This window comes from Neodiprion fabricii, chromosome 4, assembly GCF_021155785.1.
Source record: "Neodiprion fabricii isolate iyNeoFabr1 chromosome 4, iyNeoFabr1.1, whole genome shotgun sequence".
NCBI lineage: Eukaryota > Metazoa > Arthropoda > Insecta > Hymenoptera > Diprionidae > Neodiprion > Neodiprion fabricii.
The window spans coordinates 23,441,909-23,464,384 of record NC_060242.1 but is presented as its reverse complement, the minus strand read 5'-3'; the positions used below and the strand labels follow the sequence as shown (position 1 = coordinate 23,464,384).

At 37.2% G+C, this 22,476-nt stretch overlaps 1 protein-coding gene across 4 annotated transcripts; it reads left to right on the top strand.

Annotated features, from left to right (window-relative positions):
• The first annotated feature begins 56 nt into the window (after window positions 1–56).
• On the top strand, window positions 57–21,311 carry LOC124180002 (organic cation transporter protein-like). Of its 4 annotated transcripts, none has more exons than XM_046564961.1 (10): window positions 57–214; window positions 11,465–11,776; window positions 13,620–13,779; window positions 15,643–15,901; window positions 17,357–17,549; window positions 18,393–18,498; window positions 18,664–18,767; window positions 19,242–19,456; window positions 19,763–19,938; window positions 21,026–21,311. In XM_046564961.1, the coding sequence occupies exons 2-10, from the start codon at window positions 11,505–11,507 to the stop codon at window positions 21,215–21,217; spliced, it is 1,677 nt and encodes a 558-aa protein (XP_046420917.1). In that variant the 5' UTR covers window positions 57–214; window positions 11,465–11,504; the 3' UTR covers window positions 21,218–21,311. The 4 variants fall into 4 exon arrangements, with proteins under 4 accessions (XP_046420917.1, XP_046420918.1, XP_046420915.1 ...); XM_046564962.1 differs by lacking the exon at window positions 57–214 and adding an exon at window positions 4,220–4,527 and having other exon boundaries at window positions 11,465–11,562; window positions 13,655–13,779; XM_046564959.1 differs by lacking the exon at window positions 57–214 and adding an exon at window positions 4,220–4,527.
• The last annotated feature ends 1,165 nt before the right edge of the window (window positions 21,312–22,476 follow it).

Genomic DNA, 22,476 nt, shown 5'->3' with positions numbered 1-22,476 from the left:
GAATCCCATAGGTGGCATTTTCGAATTGCAAGATGGACGGGAACGTGATGCAGTGATGTGACCATGGATCACCCATGGACTCATAGAGATAGACTACGCGGTGTATGCACCGAGCTTGAACCGTAATTAGAAAGAGAAAGCAATAGCAGGACTGTCTTTCTCTGTTGCACGATTGAAAAAGTAGGAACAGCTGCCGCACGGGGAAAACATAAAGGTAAGCTGAGAGTATCTTGTATAAGGGTGCGTTCAGAAATTAGCTGGCAGCGCTCAACACTCCCTAGGACAGAGGCAGAGTTACTCACGAATTCGGCAGCGCAAGAGATAAAAGATTGTTGACGGCAGTAAGGGCTAATATCCGAACGCACCTTAAACGTGGGATATTATAGGCAGCAAAAAGTAGCAGCAGTTTAGTAACTTACCAGATATTACTAAAATCTGTCTAGTTATTTGACGCAGCAGCAGCAGCGCTACTCATAGAACGTCTTGAGTTCGCATGAATGAACTTCGAGCAGCAAAAACTTGTGCCGGAAGTGTTAGTAACTTTCAGTGAATTCCTGCTGCTGCCGCTACTTTATACCATAGACATATAAGAATAGACCGCGCGAGCTCGGAGGTAGCAGCCCGTTGGTGTATGCGATAGCGGGATAGAGAGAAAGCTGCATGTGGGCCCATTGGGGCCCATCCTTCTATCCTTGTCTAATCGCGCGCATGCACACTCAGCATTCTCACGCAGTGTAGTATACTGGCATACACAACTCGCGTGTTCCCCGCATGCGCGATTAGACAAGGATAGAGGAGGGCCTATATGCAGCTTTCTCTTTCTACCGCGCTATCGGCCTCTCAGCCCGCTCACGAGGTCTATTCTTATATGTCTATGCTTTATACTGCCCAGAAAAGGTTCTACTTTGAATCTTACGTGGAAATGTATCATTTCGGAAACCAAATGTTTTTTTTCATGTTTCATAAAAATCAATTTGGGTATTTTTGAGACGGGTTTGAAAAATGATGGGGTAGCCGAGTGATTGAAAAAATTTGAAAAAATTCTTAGAAGCTTTTCAGTTGTAGTGGTTGTAGTAACGGAAAAACAATCCTTAGTGAAATTGCAAGATATCATGGTCAACCGTTCACTGAGTTGGCGTGGAATCCCACATATACAAAGAAAGAACATAATAACCAATATCGACAAATACAAAAATAGAAAGTTCAAAACCGGGAAAATTTCTTAGGTGTATTTCTTGGAGCATATACTACTGGAAGTAGCTCCGCGTATACAGAAAATGTAGCGTAGGAATCAGAGAGAAAGAGGTATGTGAGGGAGATTTTTCGAAAATTTATAATCCAACAGAGGTAAATGAGGGGTCAACTATATGGAGCCCAATTACCGCTTGTGCGCGGTAATATCCATCAATGCCCTAAATCGAGATTGATATAAATGTTATAAAATGAAAGAGGATTGCACAAATTAATAGATATTTTCGATTCATCAAATAACTACTCGCGTTCTCTACCTTTATTAAAAAATAGTTTTTAAATCTAACAATAAAATTTACAAATAAACAAAACGTTTCTAACTGTTAATTTAATAGTAGAGAAATGTAACGCATTGAAGTTTTCTTAAGAAATAACCAAATCATGTGCACCACCGAGTCACTATATCCTATTCAGGTAAGCAGGCCTTCTTTTCCTTTTTTTCCTTTTTCTTTGTTAGCTATTCTCTTTTGCTCGAAGATATGTGCTAAAGTACTCTGTTCTTAACAAAACTTTCCTCGAATTTCCAAAGGTTAGGTTTACTTTTCCAGTTTTTCTTATTACTCTGGAGATCTCTTCTTTGGTTGAAATAATCGATTAGGTTAGGGATACCATTCGGGATACATAAATCTACTCGTACTTTTGCGATCCCCCCCCCCGCCACGCCTCTTTTCCTTCTTTAGGTCATCGATCTAGAAGGAAATGCACATGCTGCGTTTCAGACATCACATATTTGCAGTGTCCAACCCACGGTCTGTGGACAGACCTAAGCGCAACGGTCAGTTTTTGGCCGAAGCCGAAGCCAAAGGTTTGACCATATTTACGAATCTTAACACTGACTCAAAAGAATAAATAACCATGTTTTATGCGCTATAATAATCATATCATATCATACATCATACATCATACATATTATTAAAGTTCGAAACCAAAGTTTGGATGTCGGATGCTCGGATGTTCAGAAAATGACGTCACTCAAAATTTTTTCTCCCTTGACGTCATCGATCTATAGTAATCGTCACGACCAAAATCAGCTAGCCGAATTCGTCAGTCTGGAAACAACCGCGCAGTAGACAGGACGTATGAGAATCGCGCTCCTCAGATTTCGAGTACCGGGTTTTCTACCTCCTGAATTCTGCGCTGCGGGTCCGCTTCCTGGTGAATCTCGACCTCCAGGACAAGCGCTCCGTAGTTTTGGCTGTCCAGGTCCTTAACCTGGTGACTTTTTACTTGTAGGACTAATGTTTCGTATTCTAGCTGTCAAGGTCCTCCACCTAATGGATCTGGACCTCCAGGACAAGCGCTCCGTAGTTCTGGCTGTCCAGGTCCTTGACCTGATGACTTTTGACCTTCCGGACTAATTTTCAAGTTTACAAGTTTGATTATTGAAAACGTCATGTTTTTTACTATCAAACCAATATGCATGCTTCAGATAACATTTTGAATCGGAAAAAAACCGAACGACCAGGATCAAGAAATTGCAATTGGTGAATAGTTGGCATTGTGTACATAGGAATACATGACAATAACGTCGTTCAATTAGAGCTAAAATTGCTGTGCGTCGTGTTTCAAATCTGTCAGCACTTAGCTGATTGTTCTGTGGTATTTTTTGACGAAATTTATTGTCATAAAATCACAATACGTTATACTTACATGCATTTGTAATCGTGATTTGTAGTATTATATAGAAAAAATCTTACGGGCAGATTCGGTTCGCGTCACATGCACAAAGACAGTGTTCATTCTGTATACTGTGAAGCAAATACCAGAATTCTTTGGGAAGTCCATCGTGCCCCACTCTCCCCTAGAACTATGTCATCTGGTAAAACACTAACAACGAGTATGCAAGCGTACGAGCCCAAAAACCAGTTGCACTAGGCATCCGACCCCGAGCGAAGGTTTTAAAACTAGTTTATACAACGATGACACGTTATGAACGCGCAGATAGCTTTATTAATGAGTTTCTCAGTAATATAATAATAATATGCAGCTTGGAAATGGAGAGTATATAATTCGCGCATAAATAACTGTTGCCAGTTTTTTGGATTCGATGTAACTCATGAATTTCATTATATCGAGGGCCCAAGAAATTTTTTTGTAACAAAAACCAGCATAACGGCGTAACCATAAATTTCGATTGCACTATAATGATTGTCTGTAATGGCTGACTGTCGTTTACAGTCAGCAGCCTCACTGAAAATAATTATTTTCCCGTTACGTTTCGTTTCTCGAAATCTCTTCATAACGCTATCCGACAGCTCATACAAAACGCAACACTTGATGTTTTTTCAAATTTTTTCACGCTTCCGAAAAGCCGGAATCAATTTACATTGATCGAAAAATTGATATATATTTACATAGATAACAAATAATTACAATAACAGGGTGGTGGTTTCTAATCGTCCCAAGCGAATGAATATCTCGAAAACTGGAAGAGGTACAAAAAAAAATCGAAATTTCTTGAGTACTTGGTGATTTTAAATAGGGAACACGTATTTTGACTACGTCGTCTGCTAGCATCCATTTAAACTCGGTGTCGATTACGTAATTTCACCATCCAAGCATTCCGATTAGTTTGCAAAGTCTAGTCATCCGATCAAAATGCCTGGGCGGTGGGAAAGTTGAGATGTGAAATTATACAATTCGACCCTGCACAGCAAACGACACATGCTGTCTTGAGTCAGTTGTGTCGGATCGGGTCGAATCCCAGGAGGAGTGCAACACTCCGGAGTTCGAAAAATTCCGAAATTTAAAAATAACATGTCACCATTAATTCCTCGTTCACCGACCGGCTTGGGATGGGAACCTAGAGGAGGGCGAGCGAGTCCGATAGTCAAGCAGAAAAAAATTCAGCGTCTCTGGCACATGATTCTATTATAGCATTGCGTGACAACGTGACACACTCGTCATTGCGATCCGACAACCGTGGCATTGATAGAAATTGACGTGCGTGCGCAGTTCAGTGTTTCTCTTTCATTGTTGCTGGATTTGGGATAACATTATCTCCGTCGAATTCACGCCCCACCCCTTCGACCGTTATTTCGACATGCCGGCGCCAGCAGCTGGCAGTCTCACTTGTTCCGCGTTGCGGAGTCGAGATCTTTGCGTTACGAGTCGTGGCTGGTGACTCGTGTTACAGCCGACACACGTGACGCCGCTCATGATTCTACTTGACATTGTGAACGGATTAAATTGCGATTTCAGTGTGATGCGGACGTAACATTTATTTAACCCAAATTACCATTTCGAGCAAGGATTTACTTCGAGCGAATTCGAGTTGTGAGTTGAAAATGAGTTCGTTATAGTGCGTACATGCTGACCCGTCCCACCTGGAGTCTTTACAAACGGGCGGTGTGGGGAGCCTTTATATTCGTGCTTTATTTCGTACTGGTTAACTGGGTCATTTTTTCGTGGGATCGTAACAGGACGCGGTGCTGAACAGGCGAAAACTCGATAAAGTTGGAATGGAATTTGCGAACGAACGATTAAACATACGTCGTTTTGTAATGTGTTAATATATATAATTAAAGGAAATATTGAGGGTTTAAGACAACCGCGTGGTTCGCCCACTGCTCTGTTGTTGCCGCGATTTCGTGTGAACGGATTTCGAATTTTTTGTTTGTCTTTGCATAATTTTCGTCGTGAGATCTCGTTGACAAACTGAACCTAGACTTTGTATAAAAGATTCAAAATTAGAACAGTAGCAGCCAAAAGTAAACAAAAAAAAAAAAATGAACAAGGCAATTGTTTGTTGTTAAACGGCCGTATATAATTAATTTTTGTCCGCGGAATTCGGTCAAGTTTATAGAAAATTTGGCTGTCTTAATTTTGTAGACTAAAAAAAAAAAAAAAAAAAAATATAGGTGATATCGCAAGTTATTCTTGAGTTTTCGCGACAGAACTATCGACGATGCTATTACGAGGAAAACGCGTTACAGTTTAGTACCAGGTTACAGCTAAGACATTATGAGGTGAATTTACTAACGATACTGTAAATACTGTAACGATGCTTGCTTAGAAAAAATCGTTACTTTCCATCTTTAGGAATGTCTGAAATTTAGTAAAACATAATGAATAAAATATACTCATATTTTACAAAGCCAACTCCTTAAGTCATTCTAAAATTGCGCAATAATGAATTTTATCCTCACGTTTCGTTACGTTAACGTTATTAACTTCAGCCTCATAGGAAATTCCAACTTCCGACTGAATAATTGGAAAAAATTATCTGCGCTGTAAAATGACTTTCCTCAGGTCAGCTTCTAGTGTATCAGCTATGATGATTCTTTCCTTGCACTCGATTATTCTAACAGAATATGTAACAAGTTAAATCATTTGGAACTTCAAACCTCTGGTCGCTTCTAAAGATCTTGTTTTATATGACATTGTTTATTTTCCGTGAACATTGCATGGAGGAAAATCTGGTATAGTAATAAATAGTACAGTATAAAATTCCAACATCTCTAAATCCGTGAAATGGGAAGAAATGTTCCTCACTGATTTTGTAAACCATGTCTCAATAGATACTGATGGAGAAAAAAAATTGTCGTTTTTAATACTTGAATAATGTCGCCAGTGATTCTAAAATTGCGTAACACTATTTTTCCCCCAATTTGTCGGTACTTTAATGCGTATTATTTGATCAAGGTTTATCTATATGCGTGTAGACTCTAATTGTCAACCTCTATTGTAACTCTGATAACTCCGTCTACGATCTATACTGCCTATGACTATACCTATACATATAAATATATAATATATTCTGTCGAAACTCGAAATTATACCCTATTCTTCAGAATCGAGCATTGCGTAACTGATAGAACAATAAAATCTTATCCTTCCTCAGTAGCGACGTTCGTTGTCAGATCACTACAGTCTAACAATAAAAATATAATCATTCCGAATTCTTTTGGAACAAACGCCGTCGGCAGTCAATAGAAAGTTAATTTACATAGCGCGCTTTTTGGTGTGAGCTGATTATATTTAATAATAAAATAAATGGTTATAATACGGAATATTATCTATAATTTTTTTAACACGAAACATACTTAAATCGAGCAACGGGAGAAAAATGGGGTTTGTCTAAATTGTTTTTTTTTTCTCAATTACATAAAACCATTTTGCGGTCAATAGCGTTATATAAATCAAGCGTGCGGAGCGCTCTTCTAATTACCGCCGACAGCGTTTGTCCATAAAAATTCGGACTGAATATGTTGGTCTTGTTTTGAATACTACAAACTACTTGTACGCAAAATTGTAAATTTTATAAATCACTTGCACCAACTTAATTTTTTGATGAGTTTAGCGTGCTGTTGACGCGTACTGTTCCAATATTTTGCAGACTGACCATGTCTACATAGTTTTTTAGTTGTCTTACTGTTCGCAGACTAATTTTAAGATTTTATAAAACAGTTGCGACATACATGTTTTTTTTTACAAGTCTGGAGCCAAAACTGGCTGACTGCAAACTGATATCTGACCTAACAACAAGATTAAAATATCGGTATTTATAAACCTGTTGCATATTTGGTCCCTCAGCTCCCCGACTATAAAGTTCAGTGATTGTTACTGACAAATAGAGTTACTACGGTGATAGAACTTCACCAAATGTTTCAAAATCCCAAAAAATAATGTAGTCAGGAAATCATGGATGAATAATGCTGAATTAACCAAAGTTAATAGCATTCATTCTTAGACACTTTGAATATAGCGCAAACAACGGACTTATGAACGGATCGCAAACGATTGTTATCGACGAGGGGTATGAATCATAGGGGGGTACGAGAGGAACTATAACGGACATTTGTGGTACGGTATTTACCGGCGCCAACACGTGCGCAAGTTTTCGTCCCAGCATTTGTCCGATACCACTGATATACCGGGTGTCCCATTTTAATCTTACACTTGATTTATCACGGAAAATACGACTCCGATCGAGTATTGAGTATAATAAAACTTTTTATTTTGTAACTTTGTCGGCGCTGATGGTGGCACGTGGCTCGGAGGTTGTCCGTTAACCAGGAATTCCCTGTACATACGTATCGCTCCTCGAGATGGCCGAGGATTGATTCCTTTTCTAATTTAGCTTCCGCTTCACCCCCGCAAGGGATAGCTTGGTCCACAAGTCCGTGCTCTACGTACATTTGCGAATCAGATAATATCAGGTTCGACAATGCAGCGATAATAGCAACCTTGCAATTACTTTACCCACACGATCATGACTTATCTAACAATAAGCTGTGACGTGACGTGTTTCGGATACGTTCTCAGTAATGTTATACTGTAAGAGTAATAATGTTCAAGAAACTCTGTGACAGTGCGGTTTTAGTGGGCATTAGTAGCTGCTATCTGAGAAAAAAATTACATCATTATACCGAGTAATATGGACAAATCGTATTTCCTGTAAATGGAAAAACGTCAGGTTTCGAGTCTGTGCAATCCGTCGAGATTGCATGGTATGAGGATGTGAGTTTTTTCACAGATAGTAGCACAAATCCCTACTAAAACCTCAAAGTTACAGGTTTCGAAAACCGTTGGTTTAGGAAAAAATTGTCAAAACAGTAATTTAAGTTTTACTTTCTTCCTACGAATTAGCGAGTGTCCGGTGATCCCCACGTACTGAATCACCTCGTAAATAACACAATTTCAGGGGCATTTAGCTATATATATCTGCGACACGCGCGAGCGTATGAGAGATAAGCGTATAGTATATATGTAAATTGATTGTATTAGATTAACGTTGTAAGAGCATAGTATTATTGCATGGGTTATACGTGTCTATCTATATCTTGTACCTACGAGATTACACGTTTTCGTGAAGATCTCGACTGTCACGGCATGTCGACGACAATGTGGAAGAACGTGACGTCTCAAATTGCGAAAGAAGAACCTGACATCTCGACCAAGGACAAATGTTTCATTGATACGGCGCTTGAATTTTAGGTGCATGAATTATACGATATTTATTCATTCATATTTATATTCCATATAGGGATAAAGTTCAACTTCATGTTTGCTGTCAATTTACCTTCTCGACATTTGTTGTTCAGTTCAAAGTGGGAAACGAATTTGAAGCAGTTTAAATCTATTAAATTTTCATTTTTTATTTTTTTTTTCTTTTTTTTTTTTTTACCTCATATATTCCAAAGTTCTTCTGTCACGTTGATATGAAAGAGGAAAAAGGTCTTGTAATTTCCAGAATGTCAGCGATATGGTTCTGCTTATAGCAATTTTCTTTGCTCATGTAGTTATAAAAAATTTCAACCAACCAGATTGGCGTTGACGATGGTATGTACATATATATATATATATGTGTGTATGTATGCACATAAATAGACATTATACCCTTTTAGCATCCATGCAATCGTTTTTTTTTTTTTAACGTTATTTTTTATTGCAAATCAAATTCTTTACGTTGTTACTGATTGAATTTTATTGGAATTAATGAAATGTTCATAAGGTGTGAAATATACGTGTTGTAGCAAAATAATTCCAACAAAAATAATTCTCACACAAATGCCTTTTCAATAGATTGGCGGTTGACTGTCAGTTGTTATACTGTTTGAAACGGCAATAAATAAAGACCCTCTTCTCATTGAAAAACGAGATCTGTAGTGGACGCACATCTTGTACATTATATGTTGTAGCAAAAATTTTGCCTCGGCCATCAACTATTCCACACTTGAGCCGTTGTTAAAAATCGCAGGTCCACTCTATTCCATGTAGTATCGCCGATAAAACTACAAGTATAATTTTATTCTCCAAATTCTCGTTTTCAAGTATTCCTTTTTTTTTTTTGTGTATAACTGGAGTGGTTTTATGTCCGTGAGTTATCATAGTCTAACGAGTTAGGCGTGCTGCAACACAGCTTTTCTGACGAACCAACAGAAAAGTTCCGTCAGTAGACGTCACAAGAAGCGATCAATTCTTCGGTCCGCGCGTAGTCGAAATGCGAATGCTTTTATCTCTGCAGGCCCCATCACGATTCTTACAACTCTTAACCGAACAATTGTACATTTTATTAAAATCGTGAAACGATGAGAATCAACGCGTAGCATGGCCCACCACGTTTGTTTATGCGTTTATCAGGGTTATAATTGAGGTTATGTTGTATTTTGACTGCGCTTTAGGCTCAGCGTGACTTGCCATGACGACAAATGGCGGAATGCGCGACCTTGTACGAAACTTGGTCCACTACCAAGTATATGTAACTCCTTACATTATAATAGTTAGTAAATTTAAAACATTGCTTGCAGAAAGATTTAAGTCAGTCGTAATCGCTGAAATTTATCTCACATACTCGTTATTTATTTTCCAGTATATACCTTGTCTACCAAGGCTGAAATTGAATTTTGGAAAGTTTCGAATAAAGTTTCAACTAAACGTACGTTGAACCCCGACGATTTCGAATCTATTTTGTTGTTCGCACTTTTGAAACACCTTATATTTTTGGATAAAATTATATTTTGGTAAATTAATAAAATGTATTTCGAAGGTAATATTCATAGCAGACAATTTTTTCTTTCAACTTTTTTTTAACAAATCGGGGATGGCCAAGATCAAATTTTTGATCAAACAATGGTTGAGTTGGTGTAAAAAACCTCGTGGTCGTATAGACCTAGTTATTATTTATTTGGATCTTTATAAACATTTACTTGCGTAAGTCTCAACAATATCGAGACAATCTGCATCATACATGCCGGACTCACTCGCTTCACGAGTTTTTTTTTTTTAATGTTTATTCATTATGTTATCTGTGCCTTGATGTCCTTAATATTTTAATACTTGCTAATCTGATTAGGCTGCAATGGTGGATAATTGACATTCGGTAATGCCACTTGATTATGAATGCCACATGATTATATACTTAAAGATGTTACGAGGTTATCTTTATTTCGTATATTTGGCGTTATATGTATACGATTTGTATCAGTATTTTTCTAATATATCTATGATTCCACGGTTTCAGTAATTTGATATACACTGTCTAACCAACGGTGTAAATCCTTTTTTATACATATAATAAAATTAATGTTTATTGTATAAAAAAATTCTTCGTTGCCTATGCATCATGACTCGTCAATGGCGGTTGTTGAATGATAATGAGATGCCTAAGCTCACACTATTCTGCAAGCTTTGGATTAAAATATGTGGCTTCAAAAAAGCCTCGATTCAAAAATAGTGTATTGTCATTTGCGTTACGAGTGCGGAAAATGGCCGATTTCCGATGAGTGGAAATGCAGCGTTAGACTCGTACCGTCACCTCTGCACTTATACTCGTGTGAATGCAGCACGAGCCCAAGCGAGAGTTGAAATCACATGAATTAGATCCAACACCTAGGAACGAAAGTTTGATTTGAAAAGCACCGAATTAGATGCCACTGACGGCGTGTGAAATGTGGTTTAGGTAACTTACGCGCAATTACGCAGTGCATAAAATGAAGTTACTCGAAAGTGCGCATGCGTCAGAGAAAACGCTTGTGTATAAAATCGAGAATTTCAGATTTTAATCATAACCTTAAAAATGCAACACCCTGTATACAGGATCAACTAGCAGCAGCTCGTTAAGCTTTCAATTGAAGCTAACATGTAACTTTCATCAAGAGCAAGTACGCTAAAATATAAAATAGACTTAATTGGAACTATTAAATATTAAGTGTAGAGACAGATGTACATCCACGTTACAATTATTTCTGATTACATCAGGGGTATTTCAACTGAACTGTCGGAATGAACAATTTTTATTTTTTTACTCTGAAAAATTTGTTTACTCTGTATAGATTTTAAGTTGTATAAAATTCAGTAATCAGAATTATCAACGAATTTCATGACATGTTGGGGCTCTTTTGAGGCGGGAAATTTGATCGAATACACGGTTCAAAGTTTGGTTTATTGACGCGTGGACCAAATGTTTTAAGTGAATATCTGTGTACTTGATTCAGGATGTGGTTACCTCCACGCGTTATTGACATGAATTTGAAAATTACATAGTAGGCGATGAATCACCCAACGTATCAATTGCATCATATTTTTTCACCGCGTACATCGTATTGGAACAAAAATTGGTACAAACTCAGAAGCTTAACCTTCATGCATAAAACGAATCAATGAAACATGTTCAGTTCTATTGGGAGAGGCACTAAATTCCAGGCACTTGTTCTCGCACTTATTGTTTGTTCTACCGTTGATTTTTAATTTGAGATTTTTTTTTTCACAGCTAAACGCGTAACTTGCAAGGTGCGCAGCCAGTAGCAAGTATGAAGAGTCGTCCTAATAATCGAAGGCCGGGTGACACCCAAGGGAGCGACATTGAAAGTACTGAACCTCTGAGGCTCGACTTGAAATCTTTCGATGATATGCTTCCACACGTTGGAGATTTTGGGTTCTATCAGTGGCTCCTGCTAATCTCTTTAATTCCATATTGTTTTACGTACTCTGTGCTTTATTTTGGGCAATTTTTCATCACTTTGGTTCCTACTACATATTGGTGTCACGTTGATGGACTGGGAAACTTAACAATCGAGGAAAGGTACATTTTTTAAAATATAATTTAACCTTTAAAATTCTAACGAATGTAAGATTTAATGTGAAATAGTCTAAAGTTCACTCTAAAGACTTACGGGAAAAGATTGAATATACTATTACAAGTATTGAGGTAATATAAAAGTATACGCAGCATATTATATTTGTTCAATTACCTTATTGTTAATCAATTTCGTGCACGGATCCAGTAACTAACCGATGAAAGTGAAGCCGTTTGAAACCATAAGTTTTATTAATATTTTCACACAAAGTAGCAGTTTGTACGTTCTCAGATAAATGTGAAAAAATGTACATTCTTATATTGCTTTCACTGAAAAAAATTAATCATCCGGTGTCTATGGACTTTCAAACCATTCCTATACATTATTCATTACTGACACAGCATCCACTTCATTATCGTTTTGGATGGCAATGGGAATATCAGAAATGTCAACGTTTTCTTCGTCCAGCTATAGCGCATCGTCGCCATTGTTGATCAAACAGATTTTAATATATATTACGTTCATTTTTAACGGCAAATAAATAACAGAACTAAAAAACAATGACCATCAAGGAGCGAAAGTTAGCATCGAATGAAGGTGTATCGGTCTGTCGGTGTATGAATATTAAATGCAACACACGAATGTTTTGCATAAAGCCTTGCGTCCTGCAAAGTGTTAATACTTACAATTTTAAACTTCAAAATATCATATTTGTATGACGTTTATTTCACCTGTGGCCGTATTTCGTTGTATTAATATTTTAGATTAGATGTGACGTCACGAAGCTTATGAACCCCCACTCCCCCCGGCACATCTCGTCCGGCTTGGCGATCCCCCTCCCTCCCTCTTTGCGTGTGACATAATTAATGGATGACCCCTTATTGTGTATTTCTGGGCAAGGCGAGCAGCGAATTTAATCTCGATATCAAACAGAAAGAAGCCAAGCTGATTTCGCAAGGTGTCTATTATCCTGGAAAATCCTTCAACTTCTTGAATTACTATCGGGTTTTTTTTTACCTTGGAAACTCCTTGGATCCTAGGGAATTTTGGGATTGCGCCTGAAATTTTTGGTATCTCTATCGAGTGTTATGTACTTATCCTCCTGGCAAGTTCGCGTAAAATAGCGATTTTTTTTGACGAGTGTAAAGTGTCGCACACGAGTCAAAAAGTCTTTACATGCACACATGCCGCAAATTCTGCTTTCTGTGCTACCCCCTTTCAAAAACTGCAAAGTAGTTGAGTTGTTGATGAAGGTAGCGCAGAAAAGTGTTCATATTCTTATTACAACCCTTATTTGAAGTCTAATTGAAGATTGCCGCGTAATGTAATTTATAACGTGATGGCGTTACTGATAGTGTTTCCGAGAAACTTTTAAAATTTCGCAGTTTAATAACACAATAAAATAAAAATCAAATAAATATACATGTACGATGTATGTATATGTATACTATGGTCTTTCAAAAAAAAAAGTTATTTGCAATTTTCCACCATGCCACCCCCTAAAAAGTTAGTTTAGGTCAAAAGAAAGATTCTCTCAGAAAATAGCACTCAGTTGCCTCAACATTTAGTTGACGCTTCCTAAGCGAATAGAATAAATTTTTTTAATTTTCTTCCCACACTTCGCTACGAGCACTTTTTAGTGAGATGTAATATTTATGTGAACTACCAACTTCAAGAAGTATAATTCCAGACTAGTTGCATTGCGTTTAATGGAAATCAAACTCGAGTGTTGTATTAAAATCAACCCATGACGAAAAGAAGTCACCTGTATACGCATGACAAGATCACTCATACATATGTAACAAACGGAGCTATAAAAATAGTATCAGACTTTTTCCATTGTTGTAGACGCAACGAGAATATACCACAATTATTGAATGCAGATCCACCCTATGAGACTTGCCACCGGTGGAATGACAGTAGTGCCAAGGAGAACAGCAGTTTAGTGAGTTGTACCACTTGGGAGTACAACTTGACTTCGATTCCGTACAAAAGCTTGGCTGCTGAGGTGAGTCGTTTTTTTTAATACCAAAACTTGCTGCTACGAAGCTCTTCGATCGCCGAAGATTTATTATTTTTGGCTACTTTAATACCGGTTACACCCATCTATTAATCTATTTATGGCCATATCGATCAAATGCAAATGAAGGCTTGGCCACAAACGGTGCAGAAATGATTGAATGGCTTCGCGATCACTATAAAATTATATTTTCAATCAATTGGATATTCGAACACTGCGAAAAATTTCATTTGTCATAGTAACTGGAAAAATTCAGTGAAACAGCTATGGTTAAAAAAACTATATGAATATTGTTGAACTTACGAAAAACGAGGTACACGTAACCATTTTGCGCTATCGTCGATCCTTTTTTGGTAATTGCAACGCAAAATCAGTTTGTTTGGTTTACTCTACTTTTTTAGTTAAATAAGGCTTTAACGTCAATTTATTGTTGCACAAGCGTTAAATTTTCGCAACAGTTACAAGAAAATGTAGTAAGAGTGATCGTAATGAGAAAGAATAGTAACGGATACTAGACTTTCCGGTAAAAGCTACAAAACTAATTTTTATTTTGTATCTAGAACTGGTAAATTGGTCGATTGTAGTAAAAAATGAAAATACATAGTTATAAGGACTGAGCGGCAACCGGAACTGAGAATTTTTCTCAGTGACGGTTTCATTTAATATTTGTTTCAATGCATATGCTCACGAGCAATTCAATAATAAATTAAACAGATTTATAGTATCAGATATAAGCAAAGCAACGAGTGTGGTCGAAGATAGCGCAGTTATGTCAGGTAGACTTGGGCGATTATAGACTAAACTAAGGTTCGATACAAATCCTCTCGTGGCATTCGAAATGGATGTGCACTTTATAATCACTTCAAGATAGCTGCAATACAGAGGGTCCTTTTTCACCTCATTATCATTTGCATTAGTCCACTTCGCGCACACACATTGTGCAGCCAACCTTATTCCACACGACATTATTTTTCTTAAGTATTATTCGAAATGAACGTTTGCACAACTCGTCTTTAATATTTGACACGGTATCATTCGACACGGTCTAATTCTATACACAGGTGTTTTTCGACACGGAGTGGGCGTTCTTCTTTTATGAATAGTATGTTGTGTGACAAGGGACGAAAGTTGGCAATTATATGTAGACTACGCATGTGGGAATCTATCTTTTCAACACTGAGATGAAATTGGCTACTTTCGTTCCGCTAAACTGCTACGCAAAGCCCCACTTTTCATACATGTGTGATAAAAACGTCTAAGCAGCGCCGGCAACTTGTAATTTTTTCAGTGAAGTGAGGCAGGAGGTAAGGTGTTCATTTATTTCAGCAGTGATATGGTATTTTGGTTTATTTGAGATCGTTGTATTTTTTTAAATATATATATATATATATATATATATATACATGTATGAAGTTTGACGGTGAATATCTTCTGAACAGTGAGGTATACAAAAAAATTGTAAGATACCTTTTTTTGTAGAGAATTCAATTTCCTACGAAAATATGATAAATTTTTTTTTATAAATAGTACATACCGAGATATGTATTTTTCTTCCTCACCATAAGAAAAAAATAGAAAACTGCGAGGCGGAGAACCTTCCTATTAAAATTAAGAGCTCATAATTGGAGAGAATGTTTTTGAGGTCTCTACCAACCAAGTTTTCGGAGTACAAAGTGAAAAAAAAAATAGTCGATTTTTTCGGCCCACCCTAATATACATACATACAACCCTCGTTTCGAGTTAATATGAAAAAAAATTATTATTATAAAGGTAAGCTAAGGCACGCAGAGATGGTTGTCTCATCGTTTGATGTTGTGCTTTTGGATGGAGTGATATTAATATTTTTATCAGCTCGACTGGGTGTGTGATCGTTCGTACTTGGTCTCTACTGCCCAATCAATATTCTTCTGTGGATCGATTGTTGGCGGTCTACTCTTCGGATGGCTTGCGGACCACAAAGGGCGAATACCTGCTCTCGTTATTTGCAATGGAGTAGGTCTACTTGCTACAGTCGCCACCGCCTATGCTAATTCCTTTTGGAGCTTCGCCGTCATCAGATTTTTCGCTGGACTAGCGTTTGACAACTGCATCAACATTCCACTGATTATTGGTAATTATACATTAATTTTCTAATTTTCACAACGTTCAAAAGCTTATGAACTTGCTTGAGACGTGAATATACGATCCGAGCAATATGAGCTTGGATTCGGTAGTGCACGGTGAGTATTTCTGAGAACTGGAGAATGCAGATTCCGTGGAAAACGTGGCATATATTGATAACTGCCGTGTGTGTGTGTATAGAATTTGACGTGAATGAAAGAAAGATTTTTCTTGAACCGTCGCAACTTGAAATATCAAACAAGGATCTCATATAATCACCTAAACGTAATAGTATTCATGCAAAAATTGGGTTGTCTTTTAAGATTAATAGTGGTAAAGCTCTGATTTACTTGGAAGTGAGCAGAGGAAGAAATTTCTGCTTACAGCTGAAGTGGAACATAGGGAAACCAGTAAGCTTGTAACTCGTCTGAACTGTACGGCTGTGCCTGTCAGAGGTTGGCAAAATGGAAGCTAAATAGCTGATGGTGATCTCGGAGAAAAGTAGGATCAATAAGTTCAATTTATCTGTCACAATTTGCAGAATTTGTTTGTTGGATTATATATAGTCATCACTATAGGCCAACAAAGTAATTCCAATGCACACAGTTTTCACTCAGCGTTCGGTCCACTTGCGTGGCGTCTCTAACACTGGTGCTGTTCAACTTGCAAAGTGTGATTCAGATTCGGCCACGTGTCGAAAAATATTTATACGATTCACTGAACGCATTACTGAAATCATGTATTTCTTGGAACTCTGCAATCGAATCTGGAGGAGCCGCGTACGACGCAGTGGGAGAAGTAAAATCATCTTCATGGTTCCCTTTACCAGAAATTAAAATAACTGGAACCAGAGTAATTTCACTTTATTGAATTGAAATATAGCATGGCATCCGTGCGTCAATGTACCATGAGTATTCTGTGAATTCAAACACTCCATATCTTGTAGCAGATCCACCACAGGCACATTCCACGTACATCTAAGCTGTCTTTGGCACTTCTACTACAGTGTATTTCCTTCAAACTGGAACTAACGCACGCTGTGTATGCTTGCAAAGCTGAACTAGAATTAAATTACTACGTTTGTCATTGAAACTAGTATCTAGTAGTAGCTTGTACTCAGTACAGTAGTTTGCACGGTAATTCGAACAAAACTGTCATACTGGCATTCATAAGGGGGCTACATATGCTCACCACGTCGTTCATAGCAAAATGGGGAAAGTTTGGAAACTAAAGAGAATAAAACTTGTGCACTTTGCGACTGTACTGTTAATACGTTGGAATGATGTTTCGTTTTTTTTTCTTTTCTGAAAATAAATGAGTAACTGCAATGGAAAAACCAGTGTTAACTTCCAATAAAAAGTTTGTGCAAGCTGATCTAGCGTGGTCAATTGAATCATACAATAATCACTACTGCTCAGTAATATTCATCTCTTTCTGAAAAATGATTTGTTTTTTGACTTATTAGTACTGGAGTACGTGGCAGTGGATAAACGTAGTCTAGTGGTTAACGGTGCCTTTGGATTTTACTTTGCGCTGTCAAGTACAATTTTACCATGGATAGCCTATTTCGTCGCAGACTGGAGAATTCTATGCTACGTGCTTGCAATTCCATTTCTAAATGCCATAGTCACGCCGTGGATACTTCCAGAAAGTTCCAGGTGAGGAGAATACCGATTTACTGATATTTTTTTTTTTTTTTACTTATATCTTAAATCTCGTCACCACCGTGTATATGAACAAGATATCGGAGAATCCCTCAAATATCGGGGATGAACTTTCGTCTTAGTTCGCGGTTAATAATCATTAAAAGTAAACTTTCCGAATAACTTTAGGAGTTAAACTTCAGATTGATCGTTAATTACACCTACATTAGCATGATGTTGTTTCTAATTATCCCGGTATTAGGACTATTCGATACTCAAGTATGAATCCGTTGTCACAGTCCCGCCTGTTATTAATTTAAATCATTGCAGATTTTTTCGCGATGACGATTGACCTCTGACTGACTCATTAAAGTTTATTACTAACAATTCTACTTATTAAATGGTGCAGCTGTTCTCCGATGTAAATAACCAATATTCGATCTATTCATCGTCAGAAAGAGTGCCCCCCTCCCCTCTAAAATAAGTGCGGCCTTCGGACTTAAAGTGTGCAAAATAATATAAATCGGCTCAAGTTATGAAACTAAAAAAGTGGGTATTAGAAAGAGGCATGGGTCTAATTAAGTAAAACAGACGGATATTGACGACACAAGGCACAAAATCTTGACAAAGAAATTCCTAGCCAACGTTTGAAAGGATTATTAACTTGAATAAAAAACTTGCCAGTCGTTCCCCGATGACTGTTATTGCAGAAAAAAAATAGTACGTCTTTATACTTGTACGGGCTTTCACGTTTAAGTAGCTCCTTTGTAGAGACGTAAGCATTTTCTGTATCAATGTTAACTAATTTAAACTATGTGTAGTTCTTACTTCGGCGAAATAAATGTTTCATTGTTAAAGGTGGTACATGACCTCTGGTATGTCGGACAAAGTTGTAACAAAATTGAAAAGAATCGCACAATTCAATAAGAAGACTCCAGATCCTGCTATTTACGATGCATTTATGGTTAGTATGTATGACCAATGGCCATATAATTCAGGGGTTTCGATGAGTTGATATGACAGTGCCTGCAAACGCACGTACCATAGATATACATGTAAACATAACACAAAAATCCACATTGATTGGTCTCTTCATACTTATCTGTAAAACTTGGGCAATTTTATGTAGGCCAATCAGGAGAAAGACGACCGTGAGGAGCAAACGGCTACAGTCCTAGACTTATTTAAAACACGACGCCTGGCGAAACATACGATTCTTGTTACTCTGTTCTGGTAAGTGTGTGAATAACTAGATATCGGCTGGCGTGTTGTGGAGTATTCTAAGAAGTTTCGAATCATCTTTGACCAAGACTTTTTTTTAAATTTATATATTCAATAATGTCTGGTAGTTTTTTCCATATTTTTTTAACCCACAATTTTTGGGTATACAGTTTTTTTCGAATGGATATTTTTGTTACAAACAACTTTAATCACATATAACACAGAATACAGTCTTATCACTTCATCATCTCGTCCGTAATAATGATCCACGATACCTTAAACTCGACGACGTCTTTAATTCGGAACCGCGTAATGATGTTTTATTTTAATTGTGATATAACTCAGCAGAAACGAGGGTAGCTGTTTCATAAAAATGCTCGCATTCGGATACTGCAGGTTACTCTGGCTTCGAATGCGGTTCACATTGGTTTTCGAATCAATTATAGACGTGCGTTTGATCGACTACAATGAGTAAATAATTTCCAGGACACTGACAGCATTGGCTTTTGACGGGCACGTTTATTCCCTGAAATCGCTATCAGGATCCGTGTTTGTGTCATTTACACTTACAAGCGCAACTGAATTGCCAGCTGGGATTCTTCTTATTCTGGTATTAGATCGATGGGGCAGACGTGCTTGCTCTTTCGTTCCAACAATTTTGACAGCGGTTTGCAGTTTTTTAATGATATTCATAAAAACAGGTAGAGTATCCGGCTGTCACGTTAATTATTCACGACAATTTAAATTTCGTATTTCAAGACTTTCGAAAATACGATTATACCACAATTATAAAATTGCGTTCTTGTTGTTAGTCCTGGAAATTTCTAACAACAAATATCGTAAAAATATTAAACTATTCACAGAAAAATACTGATTCATCCTGGTATTGTCCACCTAAATTTTTATTTCTGGTTACTCTCCATATTACTTAATAGGTAAAAGCTTGCTCTTACAATTGCACCGGAAGCTTATCGGTCTTATTTGACATACATTTTTTTATGTTTTAGGCGTTGCATCATTGGTGGTTGCAGTGATTGCTAGGTTTTTGTTGAACATGGCAGCAAACGTTGCTTTACAATATGCAGCTGAAGTATTACCGACACCCGCTCGTGCCCAAGGCGTTGCCCTTGTTCATATTTTTGGCATCATTGCACATTCGATGGCACCTTACGTTATCGAAATGGTAAGGAACGCGAGTTGATATCGGTGCATTATAAAATGCCCTAAGCTATCCAGTTAAACTTTGTGAACTGTTCTCTCTTGACTAAATTATCCGGTACATTTCTAATCTGGTATCATTCAAGTTATCTGATTTTTTGTTGGAAAATTTGATTAGTTGCACTTACAAGGAAATAGTAGAAACAGGTATTGTATATTTCCATTCCACCTGCTCTTGAGATAGAGAATAGACAAAATTTGAAATACATGTTTGTTCGCAAATTGACCGCAAAACTCACACATTAAAATAATTTTCAACATCAACGATTTAATCTGACGTTCAGGTTGAACTGCAAACTCCGTTCAGGCTAATTATAAGTTTCAAAGTCGGAAGTTTACTTAATTTTGAAATTAAGAATGCACTTTCAGTGAGACCAATACTTTAATTAGGATTGGGTAACAGCGTTTTTATCTCTGATGCAACGTGGCCAAGAATCCGAAACGTTTAGTAAACAAACATCGTTTTCATTGTCTTACTGTTAGGTGTAGGGGAGAACCAAGAGTGGGCCACAATGGGTCAATATTCACTATTCGATTGTCCTAATCTTGTCGATGAGATATTTTCACCTTAGAATGAATTAAATCTAAGTTCCGACCCATTGGCAACAATACCCGAAAGTGAAATTTTCAGAAATTTGTACTGGAAAAAAAAGAAAAATGAAATTTCAAGAACATAACTTCGACCTATTATAGACTACCCAAGTAACACAAAGCATCACTCTTGAGAATCACTACGGGTCAACCTAGGAGTAAACTGAAAAATGACGAAACGATGAAAAAAAGTTGCAATTTCATTAGAAACAAGTGGTTAATTTGGCTGACCTTGATGGGGCCAGCCTAAGACTTCCCACTGGGATTTGTTCCGAGCCCATATAACGTTAACAAGTGTAATTTTTTTTTTTTTTTATCATTTTAGTATTCATATAACTCACTAACTACGTGATTGATATAGAAGTTGGTCAGTTCTAAGCTAAGAAGAGCTGCGTCGATTGCAAAATTAAGAAATTCAGATTTTTCACAGTTGATTTGACTGTAATAATTTTATTCCACAGACACACATATGGGACAAACTACCAATGATAACGCTTACGCTAGTGTCAGTTGTAGCATCAATTCTAGTGCTGCATTTACCCGAAACTATGGGGGAGGATTTGCCACAGACTCTTCAAGAAGGTGAAGACTTCTGTAGAGAGCAAAACTTTTGGTCTGTACCTTGTATTAAAAAGAAATCGAGGCCCGTTTGACGGTTCTTACCTTGGAAGATCACACCGTATATTAAGTATAGTGATAATGATAATGATAATATAATACTAGGTAAATACAAACTAAATGTTCGAACGATGTTATATTTATTATTAGATCCGTTGAGCAATAGCTGTAATTCTGCGCACTGTTTGATATACAGTTTCGTTATGCGCTCGGCTATACGACAATTTTTTTTCCCATTTTTATTGACCATCATGAGGCTCGGGAAACCGATTTGGTATGTCTTGTTTATCCTCCGGGAATCTTTTTACGGTGAATGCACTAATGGAATATATTTTGAAATCATTCGATAACTTCTGAATAAATTTCCTGAATTTTCTTGGATTTCCATAAGTAATGCAGAGTTTCGAATATGCGTATTATTCAGTGTCAGCTATTCTGGTGAGGCACTGTTTCCGAACTAATTGCTTGATTATGAGAGATTTTGTTGGTTTAAAAATAATTCAACTATTTCCTTTAACAAACGTTACGTTATGCTGACAAGTCGTATAGTCTCAGAAAATTGTCTCCTTATATTTCTCAAGTACTCAATTGCTGTGATTCATATTTGCTGCATTGAAATTCTATCACGCACAAAAATTCTTAATTTACATTGCTAAGAAAACGTCTGTGAAAAAACCGGAACATTTGTACTTACTTGAATATACATTGACTGTAAAAACTAATAATTATACAATGAAGAACTTGCATTTCTGAATCATGCTATTTTTATTCGAAAACAATGACGTTGAAGCAACCTGAACGTGTAGGTATACCTATACGCCTCTGATAGTTTCAGTTAATATCGATCGTGCTTGATGCCTTTACTCGAATCGCGAACACATTTAAAATTTGGTGCGAGATTGCGACAGCTGCGCCCGGCAAAGTCGAACTTACAACAATTAAACAAACCATCAACTTCAATGATCAGATTGATGAATTTCTCGGTCCAAGCTCCGTGCTAAAACAGTTCGGTAGGACATAAAAGTTCTGGTAATGTGGTGTAATATCAAAATCAGAAACACGATATACTTAGGAATTGATAAGTATGTAAATATGGCATGCAGTGGTTACGATTACAAAGATTACGACTTGATTACAGAGATCACAGGGATTGCAAAGAAATGTGATTGCAAAAGTGGATGCAGAGTTTGTATGAATATAAGCAGATTGCTAAGATTAAAACGAGGTGGCATAAATTACCAGATAAATTATACACAGATTATTCAAAGATTACAAGTAATTACGAATATCACTA